The 22547-nt window shown below is 40.4% G+C and overlaps 1 protein-coding gene across 1 annotated transcript; it reads left to right on the top strand.

Moving 5' to 3' along the window:
- The first annotated feature begins 440 nt into the window (after window positions 1-440).
- LOC123766912 (uncharacterized PPE family protein PPE24-like) lies at window positions 441-16292 on the top strand. The gene is made up of 2 exons (XM_045756402.2): window positions 441-855; window positions 14554-16292. The coding sequence occupies exons 1-2, from the start codon at window positions 441-443 to the stop codon at window positions 16290-16292; spliced, it is 2154 nt and encodes a 717-aa protein (XP_045612358.2).
- The last annotated feature ends 6255 nt before the right edge of the window (window positions 16293-22547 follow it).

Genomic DNA, 22547 nt, shown 5'->3' with positions numbered 1-22547 from the left:
TTGCATTCTTTAAGCACCCTGGCAAACACTTCATCTGGCCCTGGGGATTTGTTTGGTTTTAGTTTTACTAATTGTTTAATTACATCCTCCCTGGTAACTGCTAAACTAGTCAACCTGTCCTCGTCCCCACCCACATAGACTTGTTCGGCTGAAGGCATATTGTTAAGTTCTTCTTTAGTAAATACAGATATAAAATATTCGTTAAAAATACTACTCATCTCCTTGTCATTATCCATTATTTGACCTGTCTTAGATTTTAATGGACCTATTACTAAAACCCTTCTCTCTCTTTTAGATGAACGTCTGAAAGACATAACTGATCTTTTGCTGAAACTGAGGGATTTGAAAGCAAGCAGAGGACCCGTCCCAGAGAACACGACCCTGTTCTCCCTCGACATAGTCTCCCTCTACCCAAGCATCCCCCAACGGGAGGCAGCAAGATGTACTTCGACGACCATAAACACCTCATACACCAGCCCCTCAGAGACGCAGGAGTTTGGAGGCCCCCACCAAGGGCCCTCCTGGAGGAAACGATTCTGCATGTCATGAGGGATCTATCCTTCGATTCAGCAGCTTACAGACAAGTAAAGGGAACGGCAATCGGAGCATCAAGCAGTGTGGCTATAGCGGAAATCTTTGTTCACGTGGCCTTTGAGCACCAGAGAGCACGCCGCCCAGATAAACCAGACGTGTACTTCCGTTATATTGATGATATTTTCGGTATAATGACTGGACAAGACACACTCCTCCAGTCCTTCTACGCCTGGACAAATACAGCCCACGAAAATCTGAAGTTCACCTTGGAGCAGAGTAAAACAGAGATAAACTTCCTGGATACGACAGTGTTCATTGGCAGTGAGGACAGGCTCCTTCACACGAAGGCCTACTACAAGCCCACGAACCTGCACACGTATCTACGATACGACTCCAGTCACCCCTCCTCCTTGAAGAGCTCCCTAACCCTACTCCTTAGGTCTACATTTGAAGAGGATAAACAGCCTTGAAGACACACTTGCTACTCAACTTCTAGACCTCTGGGACATGTTCTCAGCCAGAGGATACCCAGAACGAGTAATAGCAACGGCTAAAAACAAACTAGACCTGAAGACGAGGTCAGAGCTCCTCATACAGGCCCCCACTCCAGACCCTCAGTCGAGATGGATCCTTCCATCGCTGTCTTTTAACGGCCTAGCAAGCCCTCTCCATAATGCCCTGACTGACATCTTGACCCGGCTGAGAAACACCTATGCAACCACCCTTCTTGGCCTAGGTTTGCCCAATCACCTCCAATGCTGGCCTGGAGACGAGGAAAGTCACTTAAGGATCATCTAGTACATTCTTCCCTCCACAGGACACACTGCCTTTAACCAAACCTGACACAGACCGATGGTGCAAGAGAATACCCCCCCTGGTTCCCTGGGTAGGGGCCACCAGGTTGAGAGGGCCCCACAACATAATGCCAACATCTGGAGTCAAACTGGCATTTTTATCCGTTGGGTGAAACAAAACACCATAGACGATATAATAGTTTATTAAATATAAATATTATTAATATATTTTCAACTGCAAGTTGTATGGAATTGTTGCAATTGCAGTTACTAGTGATTTGCAACTGAAGCTGCTGGAAGTTTTAGCAGCTTCGCGGTTGTTAGTAAGTAACAACTGCAGTTGTTAGTAAGTAACAACTGCAGTTGTTAGTAAGTAACAACTGCAGTTGTTAGTAAGTAACAACTGCAGTTGTTAGTAAGTAACAACTGCAGTTGCTAGTAAGTAACAACTGCAGTTGTTAGTAAGTAACAACTGCAGTTGCTAGTAAGTAACAACTGCAGTTGTTAGTAAGTTGCATATGCGAGTTGCAGACTATGTTGTGAGTGTACAGGAATACATATTAAGTGACCATAATAAGTATACTTGTATTTAATGTATACAAGGTTAGAGAATTCATCCCAGAATTATAAATGATGCACTTTGCAATAATAACGAAGGATACATATCGCCTATGCACAATTTATCTTAAATAATTGACATTGCTATTTACCAACAATTACCCACTTACATATGTGTCTAACATTACATGTGTAAATGATGAGACAAGCTACATGCATACAGAAACATTGAAAGAGTATGCATAATGAAAGTGTATACATGCGTACACAGATTCAGAGTAAAAGAAGTCGAGGTACACAATATAACAGTAGACCATAATAAAGTTGCTACGGGTGATGGGGATATCTTAACATACTAAGAAGGTTAGGGTGGGTTGTGGTTTTCTATTCAGATTTTCAAGATAAACTCAAATATTCACAATAAATTAGTATGTCACATATGCATTCATAAGCAAGATATTGACTATAAGCAGGTGCGAGAACGGGTTGCCTGTGAAGTGCCCCAAACGCCAGGCCGGCTGACTGGGAGCCCACTCTATACGGTCGTGAGTCATGCTTTTTACCACAATACCGACATCTGGAGTCGAACTGGCATTTCCAAGCCATATGTCTCCAACGAGAACACTTCATGCATAGTGTGGGCTCCTCAATATATGTTGCCACATTCCCGTATCCAAATCCTTGCTCAAAAGATCTTTGTGGAGCCTCGATCACCCTTTAATAACAAGGCAACAATCTGACTTTGTTTTTCACCACGTACAATGTTTCTCTTGCCCACACAACACTTTCATTGTTGTGATGAAGAAAGTCAGGATCCAAATATGTTGGATACTTAAAAACTATTCACGAGTAGCCATCACAATATTCTTAATCCAACCGTCGTTAGGTGTTCCAAGGCCTCTAAGTGATGAAGATTAAGCCACCCAAAAGGTGGCACGGGCATGAATAGCCCGTAAGTGGTGACCCTTTTGAGCCATTACCAGTATCAAAAGATGATACTGGAGATCTGTGGAGGTGCGAATGCACCCTGCGTGACGGGAGATGTCTCCCGTGGACCAAGTGACCAAGGCCTCTTCTGTCCCAACTGTTATATAGGGCCGGTGAACACTTTAATAGTGGTTGATATTCACCAAACTCCTTCGCCAAATGAACCTTCCACTCCAGCTTTTGATGAAAGTTCAGTTGAGATGTTGTAGGGAATAACAGTCGCTTCCTTCTATTAATCTGCGTCACTTGGCGTCCTGCTGGTGAGGGATTTCTGTTGAAAATGTCTGGGAGTTCGCATCCCTGGATTCTCCTGTCATCGATCACTGCACTTTTTCGGTCGCTCTTTTATTTCACTCTCACTATCACTAAGCTGTCTGAGTATTTCGCCGTTTCTTTCTGGTCATTGCTACCTGAAATTGCCTGGAATCACATTGTCTGTCATCCTCACTCTCATATTCTCCAAGCCTGGTGCAAGATTGTCTTTCACTTGGGCAGACCTCCTCTGCCATTGTATCGACACGCAAAGGCACTGTATCACTGTAACAGTTGAGCACAAGTTCACAGTATCCATGAGCGCTCACATGTCGCACCATGACACGAAACAATGGGTATAAATTGGATTGCCGCGTGACGTGGTGGAGGTGGGGTCCCTCGATTGTTTCAAGCGCGGGTTGGACAAGTATATGAGTGGGATTGGGTGGTTATAGATAGGAGCTGCCTCGTATGGGCCAATAGGCCTTCTGCAGTTACCTTTGTTCTTATGTTCTTATGTTCTTATGATCGAACGCGATTGGGATCGGAATTCGAAATGAAAGGAGTTACTCCTTCAGCTGGCAGTTAAAAATTAATGAACAGGTAATTTTAATAATAGGTCTTAAATAATTCTTAATGTGTAAGATTAAAATAATTGTTTTTTATGTAATCAAGTAGGAATACGGACAGAAACTTTCTCATTATATAGAAATAAAGAAGTTATTACATAAGGCACTTAGGCTAATTCTAAAAGGAATATAATAATAGTTGCCTGACAATCTATAACCATATACTTACTTTTAAGTAGACAATTACAGTAAAATTGATAATTTTTAGATACCCTAAGGGTAATAAATATTATAAATATGATTAGAAAGACTTTCGAAGATCAGTGTGCCGACCGCAGAGTTCCCGGCGCTGACCTGAGACAGGTCAGGACATGATTGGGAAGGTCATTCCACATTCTGGGTCCCTTGATTTGTACAGCATTTATAGTTTGGTTAAGTCGTACTCTCTTGGAATATAGGTACAGTATTTGTTTCTGGTTTGGTAACAATGGGTTCTGTTACAACCTTCTAGGAAGCGTTTAAGGACAGGATTGGCAATACAGTTCAGAATTTTAAATATATATATATATATATATATATATATATATATATATATATATATATATATATATATATATATATATATATATATTAGTATATTTTGGTAGCAGTCTTTCCTGTAGACATATTTTATTAAATATGACCGAAAAAGTAAGATTAATAATTCTAACACGAATTTTCTCAATCTTTCGTACATTACGCTTCACTGTTGGAGGTAAATAAAAAATCACTTTTCCAAAATTCATTTTTATTTCTAGTCTGACGCGACACGGGCGCGTTTCGTAAAACTTATTACATTTTCAAAGACTTCACAAATACACAACTGATTAGAACTTACGTATCTCTGATTTTATATCTACATTTGAGTGAGGTGGGAGGGGTGATGTGGCATTAACACAAGACAGAACAAGAGGGGATATTAATAGGGTATTAAAAGTATCAACACAAGACAGAACACAAACAATGGGTATTGAATAGAAGTGTTTGTAGAAAGCCTATTGGTCCATATTTCTTGATGCTTCTATATTGGAGCGGAGTCTTGAGGTGGGTAGAATATAGTTGTGCATGCACAACTATATTCTACCCACCTCAAGACTCCGCTCCAATATAGAAGCATCAAGAAATATGGACCAATAGGCTTTCTACAAACACTTCTATTCAATACCCATTGTTTGTGTTCTGTCTTGTGTTGATACTTTTAATACCCTATTAATATCCCCTCTTGTTCTGTCTTGTGTTAATGCCACATCACCCCTCCCACCTCAAATGTAGATATAAAATCAGAGATACGTAAGTTCTAATCAGTTGTGTATTTGTGAAGTCTTTGAAAATGTAATAAGTTTTACGAAACGCGCCCGTGTCGCGTCAGACTAGAAATAAAAATGAATTTTGGAGAAGTGATTTTTGATTTACCTCCAACAGTGAAGCGTAATGTACGAAAGATTGAGAAAATTCGTGTTAGAATTATTAATCTTACTTTTTCGGTCATATTTAATAATATATATATATATATATATATATATATATATTAATATATATATATATATATATTTATTGCTGAGTTACTCCTTCAACTGGCTACAAAAAAATAATGAATGAAAATTGTTCTTCAGCAACCTATAATAATTATAATACATTACCATAATTTTAAAATTGATAATAAAGTAAAATAATAATTATGTAATTAAATACAATTACTAATATATGTAGTTAATTTATGTTAAACTATAGAAACCCTAACACAAGTCACTTAGGTTAGTTCTAAAAGAAATAAAATAATAGTTGCCGGACGGTCAATTCACCTTTATTTCACATATTTTAATACATTGTATAATTGATATATATTTTTTTGATACCTTTAAGGTACTATTTACATTTAAAAAGGTATATTTGGCCTTATTCAGGTGTTCCAAGTTCTGGCTACAATATAGTACCAATGTCCTACGCTGCTAATGTTGATAGTTCCTCTGTGGTAGATTTACCCCCGGGGAGCCGGTCGGCCGAGCGGACAGCACGCTGGACTTGTGATCTTGGGTTCGATCCCAGGCGATGGTGATGAGGTACGGGAAGCGCCGTGGACTTAGCGGCTTGTACGCAGATTTTGGGTCGATATTTTATATTAATAATATTAAAAAGAATATTAAATACTTTTAATATTAAAAAGAAATATACCTTTCAATTTCTGATTAGTACCCTAAGGTATCCAAAATATCTTAACTAACTGTTCTACTTCATTATATGAAAGTTTAGACCGTCAGGCAACAATTATAATATTCATTTTAGAATTAACCTAAGTGGCTTATGTAAATTTTTCAACATTTCTATATATATTAAAAGTTTATATTCGTAATTATTTTTAATTACATTTTTTCTTTTTATTTTAGTCTTAAAAGTCAAGAATTTTCCAGACCGTCAGGGGCACCATACACTTTGGCGTATCCGGTACTTTAGCCACCAGACCACACTTGTACAAACATATTGACAAAAATATTTTATAAAAATATAAAAATATATATATATATATATATATATATATATATATATATATATATATATATATATATATATATATATATATATATATATATATATATATATGTCGTACCTAGTAGCCAGAACTCACTTCTATGCCTACTATGCAAGGCCAGATTTGCCTAATAAGCCAAGTTTTCATGAATTAATTGTTTTTCGCTAACCTAACCTAACTTTTTAGGCTACCTAACCAAACCTAACCTATAAAGATAGGTTAGGTTAGGTTAGGTAGGGTTGGTTAGGTTCGGTCATATATCTACGTTAATTTTAACTCCAATAAAAAAAAATTGACCTCATTCATAATGTAATGGGTAGCTTTATCATTTCATAAGAAAAAAGTTAGAGAAAATATATTAATTAAGGAAAACTTGGCTTATTAGGCAAATCAGGCCTTGCATAGTAGGCCGAGAAGTGCGTTCTGGCTATTAGGTACGACATATATATATATATATATATATATATATATATATATATATATATATATATATATATGTCGTACCTAGTAGCCAGAACGCACTTCTCGGCCTACTATGCAAGGCCCGATTTGCCTAATAAGCCAAGTTTTCATGAATTAATATATTTTCTCTAATTTTTTTCTTATGAAATGATAAAGCTACCCATTTCATTATGTATGAGGTCAATTTTTTTTTATTGGAGTTAAAATTAACGTAGATATATGACCGAACCTAACCAACCCTACCTAACCTAACCTAACCTATCTTTATAGGTTAGGTTTGGTTAGGTAGCCGAAAAAGTTAGGTTAGGTTAGGTTAGGTAGGTTAGGTAGTCGAAAAACAATTATTTCATGAAAATTTGGCTTATTAGGCAAATCGGGCCTTGAATAGTAGGCCGAGAAGTGCGTTCTGGCTATTAGGTACGACATATATATATATATATTGTGACGATAATCTCCTTCAAGAGATTGAGCCTGCTCTTCCCTCCATAATTACGTCTTCACAATTATATAAAAAGACTATGGAAGAAATGTCCAACAACGACAACAACACCAGCAAGGCTTGCCAGGGTGAGCAGAAACGTATACAGCCAGCCACCTGTTCGAACTCCAACCACCAAACTACCCGTTGATCGCTACGGCTCCGCTGATTGGTCGCCGGTCTGGCTGCACCTGCCTCGCCCCCCCCAATACTACCTGATGTCTGGGGTCGCCCCAACATCAGTCCTCAGAATGTTCAGTGCTTTCGTAGCCAGCACTCCTCCCAGCTAGACGTTAGCGTGTACTGAGAGAGGTGGTGGCTTTAAGCCAATATTCCAGCACCTCCCACTTACCTTTGTGTTGCACTTCTTGTTATTTTGCCTTAACGTAACTTTTCATTGTGTCATTTAAGTATTCTTATTATTTTGATTGATTGATTTTATTATAAGAATTTGTTTGTGCATTATTTTCATGTTTTGATTTATTTAACGTAATTAAAATTTCATTGTTAAAGTTTACTTGTGTTTTGTGTGTATTCTCCTTACCTTACCACAGACGAAGTTCCAGTTTTTCTATTTTTTTTTATAACTATGTGACGAGGCCATACCCCTAGCCTTAAACAGCCGAACACCAACGCGTTACCGTCACAATATATATATATATATATATATATATATATATATATATATATATATATAAATATATATATAAATATATATATATATATATATATATATATATATATATATATATATATATATATATATATATATATATATATATATATATGTCGTACCTAGTAGCCAGAACTCACTTCTCAGCCTACTATGCAAGGCCCGATTTGCCTAATAAGCCAAGTTTTCATGAATTAATTGTTTTTCGACTACCTAACCTACCTAACCTAACCTAACCTAAGTTTTTCGGCTACATAACCCAACCTAACCTATAGAGATAGGGTAGGTTAGGTTAGGTAGGGTTGGTTAGGTTCGGTCATATATCTACGTTAATTTTAGCTCCAATGAAAAAAAATTGACCTCATACATAATGAAATGGGTAGCTTTATCATTTCAAAAGAAAAAAATTAGAGAAAATATATTAATTCATGAAAACTTGGCTTATTAGGCAAATCGGGCCATGCATAGTAGGCTGAGAAGTGAGTTCTGGCTACTAGGTACGACATATATATATATATATATATATATATATATATATATATATATATATATGACAATGTCAGACCACGGAGGAAAAATGAAACAGGAAATTTCCTTAAGTACTTTCGTATATTAAATACATCTTCAGAAGGTCCAAATATTTAATATACGAAAGTACTTAAGGAAATTTCCTGTTTCATTTTTCCTCCGTGGTCTGACATTGTCACATTCTTAATCACGTGTTTATTTTCGTGATATACACATATATATATATATATATATATATATATATATATATATATATATGTGTATATCACGAAAATAAACACGTGATTAAGAATGTGACAATGTCAGACCACGGAGGAAAAATGAAACAGGAAATTTCCTTAAGTACTTTCGTATATTAAATATTTGGACCTTCTGAAGATGTATTTAATATACGAAAGTACTTAAGGAAATTTCCTGTTTCATTTTTCCTCCGTGGTCTGACATTGTCATATATATATATATATATATATATATATATATATATATATATATATATATATATATGTCGTACCTAGTAGCCAGAACTCACTTCTCAGCCTACTATGCATGGCCCGATTTGCCTAATAAGCCAAGTTTTCATGAATTAATATATTTTCTCTAATTTTTTTCTTTTGAAATGATAAAGCTACCCATTTCATTATGTTTGAGGACAATTTTTTTCATTGGAGTTAAAATTAACGTAGATATATGACCGAACCTAACCAACCCTACCTAACCTAATCTAACCTATCTTTAAAGGTTAGGATAGGTTAGGTAGCCGAAAAAGTTAGGTTAGGTTAGGTTAGGTAGTCGAAAAACAATTAATTCATGAAAACTTGGCTTATTAGGCAAATCGGGCCTTGCATAGTAGGCTGAGAAGTGCGTTCTGGCTACTAGGTACGACATATATATATATATATATATATATATATATATATATATATATATATATATATATATATATATATATATATATATATATATATATATATTATTAAATATGACCGAAAAAGTAAGATTAATAATTCTAACACGAATTTTCTCAATCTTTCGTACATTTCTTTTCACTGTTGGAGGTAATTCAAAAATCAATTCTCCAAAATTCATTTTTATTTCTAGTCTGACGCGACACTTGAGCGCGTTTCGTAAAACTTATTACATTTTCAAAGACTTTAGTTAACACATACACAACTGAATAGAACTTACACATTTTCCACACTGCAGTCTACACTAAGGAAACGAACATAGGAATGTGCCTAAATGCCAACAGCGACTGCCCAGACAGGTACAAGAGGAGTGTTGTTAACGCTTATGTCGACTGTGCTCTCAGCCACAGCTCAGGATGGAAGCAAGTCGACGAAGAACTCTGTAGGGTAAGGCAGGTCCTAGTCAACAACGGCTTCTCCAATGGTTTCGTCGAAGACATCATAAGAAGGAAAGTGAAACGCCATGCAACCTCTGAAGAAACAACCAACACAACACCTGTACCCCCTATTAGACTATTTTACAGGAACTTCTTTTCCACAGCTCATAAAACGGAGGAAAGGGTCCTGAAAGATATTGCTAATAGAAACGTTATCCCAACAGACAAAAATCAGAGGATACAACTGACAATTTACTATAAAACCAAAAAAACGGCTCTTTGTGCAACCCGTCCTCTTAAAAATAACGTCACTTTTCGCTCGTATGCGCGACGCTATGGCCAAATTTAGACGTAATTTGAAATGAAATCGACTCACAAAAGTGACGTACTGTTCCGTTTTCTGTTTGAGTCGTCCGGTCTAGAAAAGGATTCTTTCCATTAACGTTTTTCATACCATTTTGAAACTTTATGAGAATTTCCAGCCCACCTAACCTATGAGAGAACCCTTTACTTATTGTTGTTGAAAAAAAAAATCCCAAATTTATTTTCATTTTTTTTTCATTTTCAAATTACGTCCATACGGGCAAACGGCCAAAAGCGACGTTCTTTTTAAGAGAACAGTCTTTGTGTGTGTGTTGTGTAAGGATTTAATAATAATAATAATAATAAAAATAATAATAATATAAACAATAATAATAATAATAACCTGTATTCACAAGAAGATACAGTGGATTGGTTAGATAACATAAGATTGGTATTTTTACATTCTGACAAAACCACTAAAACGCACAGTTTCGCGAATGACTGGCCCACGAGCTATGATGTCTCAGACCGTAACTACGGTATTTGCCGCCTTTCCATCGCCTTAAATTGTTTCTCATCTCCCAATGTTGAGAAAACGGAGCATCATATTTTAAGGCGAACTTATGTGGGTGGACCTCAGTTCGTCTTTTTAAAAAATTAAATATATAGTTGTATATTAATTGTCTGGAACAAGGTACCTCGTACCGAGACGGCCGCTACTGGCCATCTGCTGATCACTTAAGTTATAGCTACATTCACAGCTAATATGAAAGTTTCTTATTTTACTCAACCAAAAAACTGTACATATGGTCGATCTTGAACCTATTGATGATGTGACAACTTGCACTGAATTTTGTAACTAGTTCATCAAAATTGTAACTTGCTTAGCTAAATGAATTGTGGGGTTCAGTCCCTGAGCCCATTATGTGCCTCTGTAACCCTTTCCATTACCGCCCACAAGATGGGTATGGGGTGCATAATAAATGAACTAAACTAAACTACTCAACCAAAAATAGTTCTTAGATGAATAATAATCATACTAAAAATACCAATAAATTATATATTAATAATATACAAAGGAGTGTAACATAAACTAATTAAGTTTTGTTGTTTAAACTTTGATGAGGAAGTCAATACTAAGCAAGAAGTAAGTCAACATCAACGGGAGACATCTCCCGTCACGCAGGGTGCAGTCGCACCTCCACAGATCTCCAGTATCATCTATTGATACTGGTAATGGCTCAAAAAGGGCCGTGCACCACTTACGGGCTATTCATGCCCGTGCCACCTTTTGGGTGGCTTAATCTTCATCTTGGACACATCAATGGGAGACATCTCCCGTCACGCAGGGTACAGTCGCACCTCCACAGATCTCCATGGCTCAAGAGGGCCACCACTTACGGGCTATTCATGCCCGTGCCACATCTTGGATGGCTTAATCTTTATCAATCAATCAATCAAGTCAACATGAACACTGTTGAAGACATTTAACAGATGAGTACATGAATATAAGAGTTATGGGGTAACACTTAACATTAAATGATAAGAACATATGACAGGGGCACATAATGGGCTCAGGGACTGAACCCCACAATTGACTTTGCTAAGCAAGTTACAATCTTGATGAGCTAGTTACAAAAATCAATGCACATCGTCACATCAACACTAGGCTCGAAACAATGGGCATATTGGGTGTAAACTAATTTAGTTTTTCTTATGACATTTCATTATAATTACTTTGAGTGAGAACCGTTTTTTGAACTTTGCAACCTTCCGGTCCCCTCGTTCCAGTGTCCTTGCTACGCTAGTTTCCTTGCCTTGCGGCTATTTTGATTGATTGATTGATGAAGATTAAGCCACCCAAAAGGTGGCACGGGCATGAATAGCCCGTAAGTGGTGGCCCTCTTGAGCCATTACCAGTATCAAGAGAAGATACTGGAGATCTGTGGAGGTGCGACTGCACCCTGCGTGACGGGAGATGTCTCCCGTGCGGCTATTTTCCTCGTGGTGTGGAAATATATGCAGCATTTGACCATTCCCCTGAATGCGACCCACAACAGTCGACTAACACCCAGGTTCCTAATCACTGCTAGGTGACTAGAGGCAAGGGGTGTAAGGAGACTTACCCATACGTCTCTCCCTGCCTGGGTGGGTAGTAGTAGAAGGTAAATGTGTTTGCCTTCACCCATAGTAGTGTGGGTGTGTTTACATGTGTGTGAAAAGCTTGAATGGTCCACAAGTCATGAAATCACAATAAGCACTATGGCCCTTTAAGAGGATTCGAACCAGGGTAGCCAGAGTGTGCTCACCGGACACCTAGACCGTAACTACGGTATTGGCCGCCTTTCCTTCACCTAAATTTGTTTCTCAACCCCCTCCCCCCCCAAAAAAAAATTAATTTAAATAACAGAAAACGAAGTGTCATATTTTAAGGTAAACTTAGCTACGTGAACCATTGTTCTCCTTGTATATAATTGGTTGGGAACAAGGTACCTCGTACCGAGACGTATCAAGGCCACTATTTGCCAACTGCTGATCATTTAAGTTGTAGCTTCACTCACAACTAATACAATTGTTTCCTATTTCCACAACCAAAATAATTTTCAGACAAATTATTATAAAAATAACAACAAAATAATAATAATATGTAAACTAAAAATAATATTTATAACAATAATAATGATATTTATAACAATAATAATAATAAAAATTTATATATAAAGTACATACACAAAAGTATTACATAAAATAGTTTAATTATGTTGCTTAAAGTTTACTGTGGTAGACAATACTAAACAAAATGCTCGCACCCACACACTCAGCTGAAGACATTTAAGACTTATTATTACCGCTTTCTTCAAATATAAAGAAAAAAATAATACTTTAAAATAATTGTTTAAATAAATTTGTTAATGACTATTTCAAGAATATTTAAAATTTATCATAAATTTACATAAGATTTTCTAGTATATTCATATCGCAATTTTATATTAAATATTTACGAGCAGTCTGTATAGTAATTATACTTAACATTATTATTTGTGTTTATTTTTAACATGCCTCCTTGGCATTACAAAATCAATATGGTTGAGTTTCGCCACGGCTGGGACATACTCAAAAGTAACTTTATTCTTAACTATCTCTTCAAATTTTTTTTTTTTAACCATTTTTCCTGAGTTTCTCCGTCAACATTTTCCACCACACTGGAGTGGTGGACACTGCTATTATTAGTGGATAGTTAATTTTCCTAAGAGACTTCCATCGGTGTGACACAACGGACGCATCCTCTTCCTTACTTTCTTCCCCCTCCGTTTCATTCTCCTCTCCCCACTACACACCATCTGTTTGCCATAGCTAATTTTTCTAGAGATTCAATCCTCATGTCTAACGTTTAGAGGTATTCCAAGCCTCGTGTGTACCGACCGCAGAGTCCACAACGCTGCCCTGCACCTCATCACCACCAGGGTACACTTTCTCGGCTTGGTTTCCTACTGCCACGTGGCTGTCCTTAATGGTCGCTGGGCCTTTCTCCCAAATGTTGGTCACAGAGGCTATCATTGTCTTTCAACTGTTTCTTCCTTGTTCCTGCTATACGATCTTGCCTTCCTTCGGAGCTTCGTTTACCCTGTTTATGGGTGCCGACTTGGAATCTCTCTCATGGGGCTTCATGGGACATAGAGGGGAACCAGCATTGTGGTGGATGCCTCGACAATTGCAGCAAGATGACAAGAATTTATCTCCTTTGTCAATCCTGACTCTACATTGTCACGAGTCATGTTTTTTACCACAATACCAACATCTGGGTTGAACTGGCATTTCCAAGCCATATATGTCCCCAACGAGAAAATTTATACATAGTGTGGGCTCCTCAATATATTTTGCCAATTTCCTGTATCCAAGTCCTTGCACAAAAAGCCTTTCTGGAGCCTCGATCAGCCTTTAATAACAAAGCAACAATCTGACTTTGTTTTTCACCACGTACAATGCTCATCTTAGCCCACACAACACTTTCATTATTGATATACAGAAATTTTTGATCCAAGTATGTTAGACACTTAAAAACAATAACATTAGTGTAAATTATTCCCACTTCAGGAGTAACCAAAACAATATTCTTAAATCCGTCAGTCGTTAGATGTTCCACTGCCTCTTGTGTCCCAACAGTTATGTAGGGCCGGTGAACACCCTCCTTAAATAATGGTTCATATTCACCAAATTCCTCGGCCAATTGAACGGTCCACTCCAGCTTCTGGTGAAAAGTTAATGGACACGAGAAGGGAAATAACAACTGCTTCCTTCCATTAATCTGTCCACCTTGCCGTGTGTGGTTCTGCTGCTTCCTTCCGGTAAGATTTTCCTGCTGAGTTTGTATAGAACTTTATAACCCGGGTCCCGTCTGTCGTCGAACACTGCACTTCTTCAGTCGTTCGTCACTGTCAGCTACACAGCTGGCGGCTACAGCCGAGGCTGTTCCAGCTGGCGTTATCCCAGCTGCTGTTTGTTCCAGCAGCCGGTGTTCCAGCTGCTAATGTTCCGGCAGCCGATGTTCCAGCTGCTAATGTTCCAGCAGCCGGTGTTCCAGCTGCTAATGTTCCGGCAGCCGATGTTCCAGCTGCTAATGTTCCAGCAGCCGGTGTTCCAGCTGCTAATGTTCCAGCAGCCGATGTTCCGGCTGCTAATGTTCCAGCAGCCGATGTTCCGGCTGCTAATGTTCCAGCAGCCGGTGTTCCAGCTGCTAATGTTCCGGCAGCCGATGTTCCGGCTGCTAATGTTCCAGCAGCCGGTGTTCCAGCTGCTAATGTTCCGGCAGCCGATGTTCCAGCTGCTAATGTTCCAGCAGCCGATGTTCCAGCTGCTAATGTTCCAGCAGCCGGTGTTCCAGCTGCTAATGTTCCAGCAGCCGGTGTTCCAGCTGCTAATGTTCCAGCAGCCGGTGTTCCAGCTGCTAATGTTCCGGCAGCCGGTGTTCCAGCTGCTAATGTTCCGGCAGCCGGTGTTCCAGCTGCTAATGTTCCGCCAGCCGGTGTTCCAGCTGCTAATGTTCCGGCAGCCAGTGTTCCAGCTGCTAATGTTCCGGCAGCCGGTGTTCCAGCTGCTAATGTTCCAGCAGCCGGTGTTCCAGCTGCTAATGTTCCGGCAGCCGGTGTTCCAGCTGCTAATGTTCCGGCAGCCGGTGTTCCAGCTGCTAATGTTCCAGCAGCCGATGTTCCAGCTGCTAATGTTCCAGCAGCCGGTGTTCCAGCTGCTAATGTTCCAGCAGCCGGTGTTCCAGCTGCTAATGTTCCGGCAGCCGGTGTTCCAGCTGCTAATGTTCCGGCAGCCGGTGTTCCAGCTGCTAATGTTCCGGCAGCCGGTGTTCCGCCAGCCGATGTTCCAGCTGCTAATGTTCCGGCAGCCGATGTTCCAGCTGCTAATGTTCCGGCAGCCGGTGTTCCAGCTGCTAATGTTCCAGCAGCCGATGTTCCGGCAGCCGATGTTCCAGCTGCTAATGTTCCGCCAGCCGATGTTCCAGCAGCCGATGTTCCGCCAGCCGATGTTCCAGCTGCTAATGTTCCGCCAGCCGATGTTCCAGCTGCTAATGTTCCGGCAGCCGATGTTCCAGCTGCTAATGTTCCGGCAGCCGGTGTTCCAGCTGCTAATGTTCCAGCAGCCGATGTTCCGGCAGCCGATGTTCCAGCTGCTAATGTTTCGCCAGCCGATGTTCCAGCTGCTAATGTTCCAGCAGCCGATGTTCCGCCAGCCGATGTTCCAGCTGCTAATGTTCCGCCAGCCGATGTTCCAGCTGCTAATGTTCCGGCAGCCGGTGTTCCAGCTGCTAATGTTCCGGCAGCCGATGTTCCAGCTGCTAATGTTCCGGCAGCCGATGTTCCAGCTGCTAATGTTCCGGCAGCCGGTGTTCCAGCTGCTAATGTTCCGGCAGCCGATGTTCCGCCAGCCGATGTTCCAGCTGCTAATGTTCCGCCAGCCGATGTTCCAGCTGCTAATGTTCCAGCTGCTGATGTTCCAGCTGCTAATGTTCCAGCTACTGATGTTCCAGCTGCTAATGTTCCGCCAGCCGATGTTCCAGCTGCTAATGTTCCAGCTGCTAATGTTCCGGCAGCCGATGTTCCAGCTGCTAATGTTCCGCCAGCCGATGTTCCAGCTGCTAATGTTCCAGCTGCTGATGTTCCAGCTGCTAATGTTCCAGCTGCTAATATTCCGGCAGCGATGTTCCAGCTGCTAATGTTCCGGCAGCCGATGTTCTAGATGTTGGCGTTCCAGCTGTCGGGGTTCCTGCTGCTGTTCCAGCTGCTGATGTTCCAGCCCCCGAAGTTCCAGCGGGAAGTGTTCCAGCTGAAGCGTTCCAGCTGACGATGTGCCTATTAATATTATTACTCTTTTACAGCTTTATTGAATTTATTGTATTTTATTTTCAGTTTCATGTATTAAATCCGGTATTTTCTAATGACATATATTTCAGCCTTATTTTGAGCATAAATTGTTTTGCAGTTGCACTTCTATTTACAACTGCAGTTCCCCCTGTGGCCCGTTGCCGCTATTTATTATACCTTCAGCAGCTGCTGATGTTCCAGCTGTCGATGTTACAGCTGTTGATGTTTCAGCTGTTGTTATTCCACCTGCTGACGTGCTAGCTGCTGATATTCTAGCCCCTTTTGGCAGGGGAAAGCTTCAGCTTTAGCTTCAGTTCGTTCCCGACGTTCCCTTAACGCTAGCTCCCAGGTTCCCTCAGGATTACTCTATGTTGATTCAAGACCACTCCGGCACGACCTACAGGACTTCCGGAAGCCTTCTAGTCGGTTCTAATTCGCTTCAAGATGACTACATGGTGAACTCCTGATGACTTCCTGATGTCTTCAGGATGACTTCCAGATGACTGCAAGTTGACTTCAAGATGACTTTCACGGGGCTCGGCCGGGGGGGGGGCTTCCCCCCTCACGTTGCGTGTTTGCAATCGCCTGCAAGGTGGCTTAGCGATGACTCCAAGATGACTTCTTGATGTCTGCATGATGCCTTCATGTTGACGTCTTCCTGACTCCAGGATGATTACAAGATGATCTCTAGATGGCGTCAGGATGACTCCAGGAGGTCTTCAGGATGACTTCAGTATGAATCCCAGACGACTCCCAGCTGCCTTTCATGTTGACTGGTGGCAAAATATTATATATTACATTATGTTATATATTTATTTAACTTCTTTTCTATTCAATATCGGGCTTATAGTTGCCTCACTTCGCACCCCCCCCCTCTGCTATTATTTGTAATTATTGAAATTATTACTGAGTATTGTTTTAAACCTACTTTGCTTATGGTCTTTGGTCCTTTGGCTTATTTTGCTGCGTTACTCTCTACTTGTTACTATTTGCTATGGAGGTTAGTTATAGTCACTTATTGGTGTTATTGACCTTATGTCAATTATCTTTTGGCTTCCGGCCCTTGCCTAAACGCTATGAATGTTATTAATATTGCATCATATTATTACTAATTTAAGTTCTTTTATTATTCGGTACCGGGTTTATCGTTGACTTACTTCTACCGTCACGTTACCACCCCATGCCCGCTTCTGCCCACCCTCACTGCCTTAATACTTTCAACCCGGGGGAGGTGATCTACATGGAGAAGGGTCGACACACGCTCCGACTGGACCAGGTATCGTTAACAAGGTCAGGAATTGACATCATCTTCGGCTCCACCAAGCACAGTACGGGCTGCACGCCCACCTTAGACATCATCTTCGGCTCCACCAAGCACAGTACGGGCTGCACGCCCACCTTAGCCCTGAGCGCGGACCACTTCAGCAGGTACTGCCCAGTCCGTGCCCTTTCCAAGTACTTCAAATGGCTGGGCGCGATCCCAGGGCCCATATATTTCAGCATGAGTTGGGCGCTCCAGTGACCAGGCAAGACTTCTCCAGGATGCTTTGCGCCACCATTGCAGCATTGGGCCTGCCTCCCGCTGATTACGCCCTTCACTCCTTTAGAATTGGCAGGGCCACACAGGTGTCATTGGATGGGCTTGTGCTGGTGGCAATCATGGCAGTCGGCAGATGGAAGTGGCGCTTTTACTTCCTACGTCAGGCAGGAAGTCGCCACTCTTCCCTGCTGAGGCTCCTCCCGCGGCCAGCGGGCACTCACCCTTCGGGGGGGTCTGGCCTGCTGGCCTGTGGAGTGGGGGTGCAGCGCCAGTCCCCAAGTGTTCCGCTGTCCACAGCTACTTACTTTGTCAAGAGCTCCCTTGTAGTAATTCAAGTTAAATTTGCCACACACTTTACATGCATTCTAAGTACTAGTAAGCTTTACCTTTAGTCCAGGAATTCTTATATATATCCTTATTCCTTGGCGGCACGGCCTCATGGCTTGGGTTAATTTCTCCTCCAATTTAACATCAGGCATTTCCCAGTCTCTATGTAAATTCCGCACTCACTGGTTATTTTCCGTATTAACTCAACTAGGGTTTAGCATTGTCTTATCTGGTCTCTTGGGCAGGCTTCCTTATTAAATATTACATTGTTTATTCCCATTATATTTACTTTAAATGTACTGACTTTCTATTTCAGTTATGTTATACATTTGAGTTATACTTTTACACCTAGACAATAAGCTTATTTTGTGTTCTGCAGATTTTGATTTATCTTGTTACTCGGCTATAAGTACACTTTATTAAATGTTACTACGGGTGTTCTCATTAAGTTGATTTAGCTGTACTTAGAGTTATCCACGTCTATGTTATAGCATTTGACATGTACTCACTTATAGCCGCCTCATTTACGTGTTCTGCAAAAATTTATTTACTTGTATTCTACTACTTAATAGATAAGCCCCCATACTGCTGGTGTCTTTTTTCTCCCTGATCAGAAAATAATGTAAACTTTGCTCTCTTCATCATACTTCTGCAAGTGCTGGCAAGTGGTGAGGTGCGATGTACAGGTGATGTTCATTACTAGGTGAGCTGGAAGGTGGTGCTCACTGCTAGATGAACTGATGTTCACCTAGAAGTAGGTATCTGGGAGCTAGTTAATACACTTACACATTTATTGGATCTTTCCTTCACCTTCATTCAAGCACTAGGGCATTACATTAAGTTTTCCATTATTAATATTATTTAATTATTATTATTAGTAACAGGACTGGGGGGGGGGGCCAGGTATTGGTTCACATGTCCACATTCCAATGCCCCCTTTCCCAGGGCTGCGGGTGCAGGGGTGCACAATAAACTACGCACCTCCGGCGGAAGTGGAGCCTATATAGGCCATTTGTCATGATAATTAGTGATGGCTCTTATTTTGATTATGGGTCCGTAATAAAGTTAAGTCTTTATTCTAATTTATATTACCATGCTGGTAAAATACACTTCTTGATGATGAGTATGGAGTACACATGAACTATCACTCACAGGATGAGTATGGGTTACACAAGAAACTATATATTTATTTATTTTTATATATATGCAAGAAGTTACATTGAGTTTATGAAAGTACATAATATGTGTTTACATTCTTGTAAAGCCACTAGTTTGCACAGCATTTCGCACAGTAAACAAAGATTTACATGATGAGAAAGGGTTCTACAATGTATTATGACTCACAGGATGAGTAAGAGGTGCACACTAAACTACCACTCACAGGATGAGTGTAGGTTGGTTGCACAATAAACTTCAGATCACAGGATAAGTATGGGTTGCACAAACTACTGGTAGCAGGATGGGTATGGGTTGTACAAAACATTACCACACAGTGGTTGAGTATGGGGTGCACGTAAACGAAGACTCCCAAGAAGCAAATCTGAGATCAGCCCAAGTTTCATCTTGAGGCAAAGCTCAATGCCTTAAGCCATATTGATGCTCTGTCCACAGAGCATTCTCTCTCTCAAATCATATAGTACACTGATGGTTCCCTACACCACCCCACAGGTGCAGCTGCAGCAGGCTTGGGTGACACTGATGACTATGGGGTGCACAATAAACTAACACTTACAGAATGAGTATGGGGTGCACAATAAGCTAACACTTACAGAATGAGTATGGGCTGCACAATAAACTAACACTTACAGAATGAGTATGGGGTGCACAATAAGCTACCTCTCACAAGATTAGTAATACAGAAACATTAAATTTTTGGGTAGGGTGACTGAAACTCATCCTGGGGTACAAAACAAGCGTTGAATGTAATGAACCTCTGAAATAATGGACCTCTCTCAACCAGTTTAAGATAAAAACGAAGCACTACCTAATTAACTCCCTGTAACCTACCTTACCCCTATAATGTCAACCCATGTCTCTTATTTTTAAACAATGCTGTTTGTCAACCAAATTGTATTTTTGCTGTTTTTCTGCCATGTTCCCTCCTTTTTTATTTTTATATTTTCAACACATTTTATACTTTAATCTCAATTAGTATTAAGTTTTAGTCTTTAGTGTTTTTCCTGTCCGAAACGCTTTGCGTAATAGTGGCTTTAGGCATTGTATGTACTAGCTCTATCTATAAATTCATCAATATTTGTATCACCCCTTGTATGTATGCACTTTACCTAAATAAACATTTGAATTTGAATTTGAAACGCCATTTTCTGGGTGAGACCCGGAGGCTCCCCGGAGCTATACCAGGCTGATCTGCTAATGTCAGACTTTGGCATCAGTCATGTGTATGGCCTTAGGGCCTACCGGGGACCACGGCCAGAACCGGGCCCCCTCAGAGAGGCAAGGGGAGCAATGGCCTATAGAAACCTCCATGTGGTTGGAAGCATTCTATGTCTGCCATCGACCGGATCAAACATCCAGAAAGGTAAGCATCCCAAAACAAACCCTTATTCTGGTAAAAGTTGCTACAAAAAGCTGAACTAGTGGACAGAACTTCCCAACAGAAAACAAGCAAACAGGTATAACGTCACTGCGCCTCTGTCTGCGTAGCTCCCCCCTCCCCGGGAGAGGGAAGGGGGAGCCCTAATGTAGGGAGCCGCCCCAGAAAACCAGCGTTGAATGTAATGAAACGCCATTTTCTGGGTGAGACCCGGAGGCTCCCGGCAACCCTCCCTCCCTCCAGTCGGCAGTTTTTCGCGTGTTTTGAAATCCAGCCTCAGAACTGATGGGTGGATAGCCAGCGTGAGAGGTCTGGGGCTCCCCCTTTCCCCTCCCGGGGAGGGGGGAGCTGCGCTGACAGCGGCGCGGTGACGTGTGACGTCATACTTGTTTGCTTGTTTTCTGATGGGAAGTTCTATCCACTAGTTCAGCTTTTGGTAGCAATTTTTACCAGAATAGGGGTTTGTTTTAGGATGCTTACCTTTCTGGATGTTTGACCCGGTCGATGGCAGACATAGAATGCTTCCAACCACACGGGGGTTTCTATAGGCCATTGCTCCCCTTGCCTCTCTGAGGGGCCCAGGTTCTGGCCATGGTCCCCGGTAGGCCCTAAGAATTCCATACACATGACTGATGCCAAAGTCTGACATTAGCATATCAGCCTGGTATAGCTACGGGGAGCCAACAGGGCTCTCCCCAGAAATATTTATTTATATTTACTAAAGTTAAATGAATTATTAGCAAATTATACACAATATATATTGTATTATAAGTGAATTAACACTAAACTATAAATGATACTAATAAGTTTTTAAAAATGAAAAACAGTAAATATCCTTCATATAAGATAAGGAAGTTGAGAAGTAAATTAACTGTGAACTAAATTATAAACTGTAGACATCATATAAAGTATTATATGTAAAGTACCTGTAAACTACCAAATAATAAGGAACCATTTCTATCATTTTTCCTTCCTTTTCAAATATCCTAAGAATCCCAATACGTTTTTACTTAATTTCTGTTTTTCTGGTGTAGTTGCGTGTGGTTCAAGTTTGACTACATGTAGTTCTTGCTGCTTCTCAATCACCGCTAATGGACGCTCTTGTTTCACCTGCGCAACTTTTTTTGCTTGTTGCACTTCTTGCAGCTGCTCCTCTTGTAGCTCGTCCTTAATTTTTTCCAGGGCATTATGGCCTGCTCCTTCAGATCCTAATGTAAATTTATCTTCATCAAGCTTCCTTGTGCGTGCTGGAAAAAAAAAATATTTATAAAAATACTGTATGTACATACACAGTCAAAAAATTGCTCAAGGAGCTAAGTAAGAACAAAGCAGTTGGCCAAGTGTAACAGTAAAAATACTGGAAAAAACAAGTAAAACTAAACCGGTAGAACACCGGGAGAAAAACTTTATAATATCAGACAGTCAACATGGTTTTCAAACTGGAAGATCCTGTGTAACGAATTTACTCAGTTACTATGATTGAGCTGCAGAGATTTTACAGGAAAGAGATGGTTGGGTTGACTGCATCTATCTGGACCTAAAAAAAGCTTTCGACAGAATCCCACATGAGAGTTTGTTCTGGAAACTGGAACATATTGGAGGGGTGACAGGTAAGCTTCTAACATGGATGAAAAATTTTCAAACTGATAGAAAAATGAGGACAGTAATCAGAGGCAATGTATCGGACTGGAGAAATGTCACGAGTGGAG

The sequence above is a fragment of the Procambarus clarkii genome, chromosome 5 (assembly GCF_040958095.1).
Source record: "Procambarus clarkii isolate CNS0578487 chromosome 5, FALCON_Pclarkii_2.0, whole genome shotgun sequence".
Lineage (NCBI taxonomy): Eukaryota > Metazoa > Arthropoda > Malacostraca > Decapoda > Cambaridae > Procambarus > Procambarus clarkii.
This window is presented reverse-complemented; position numbering and strand designations above follow the sequence as displayed.

What these genes read in the sequence shown, in the direction of transcription:
- LOC123766912 (XM_045756402.2), top strand. Translation starts at nt 441, where the DNA reads ATGTACTTCGACGACCATAAACACCTCATACACCAGCCCCTCAGAGAC. An exon ending in TACGACAGTGTTCATTGGCA is followed by an intron (nt 856 to 14,553) that starts GTGAGGACAGGC and finishes TGTTTGTTCCAG; the next exon opens with CAGCCGGTGTTCCAGCTGCT.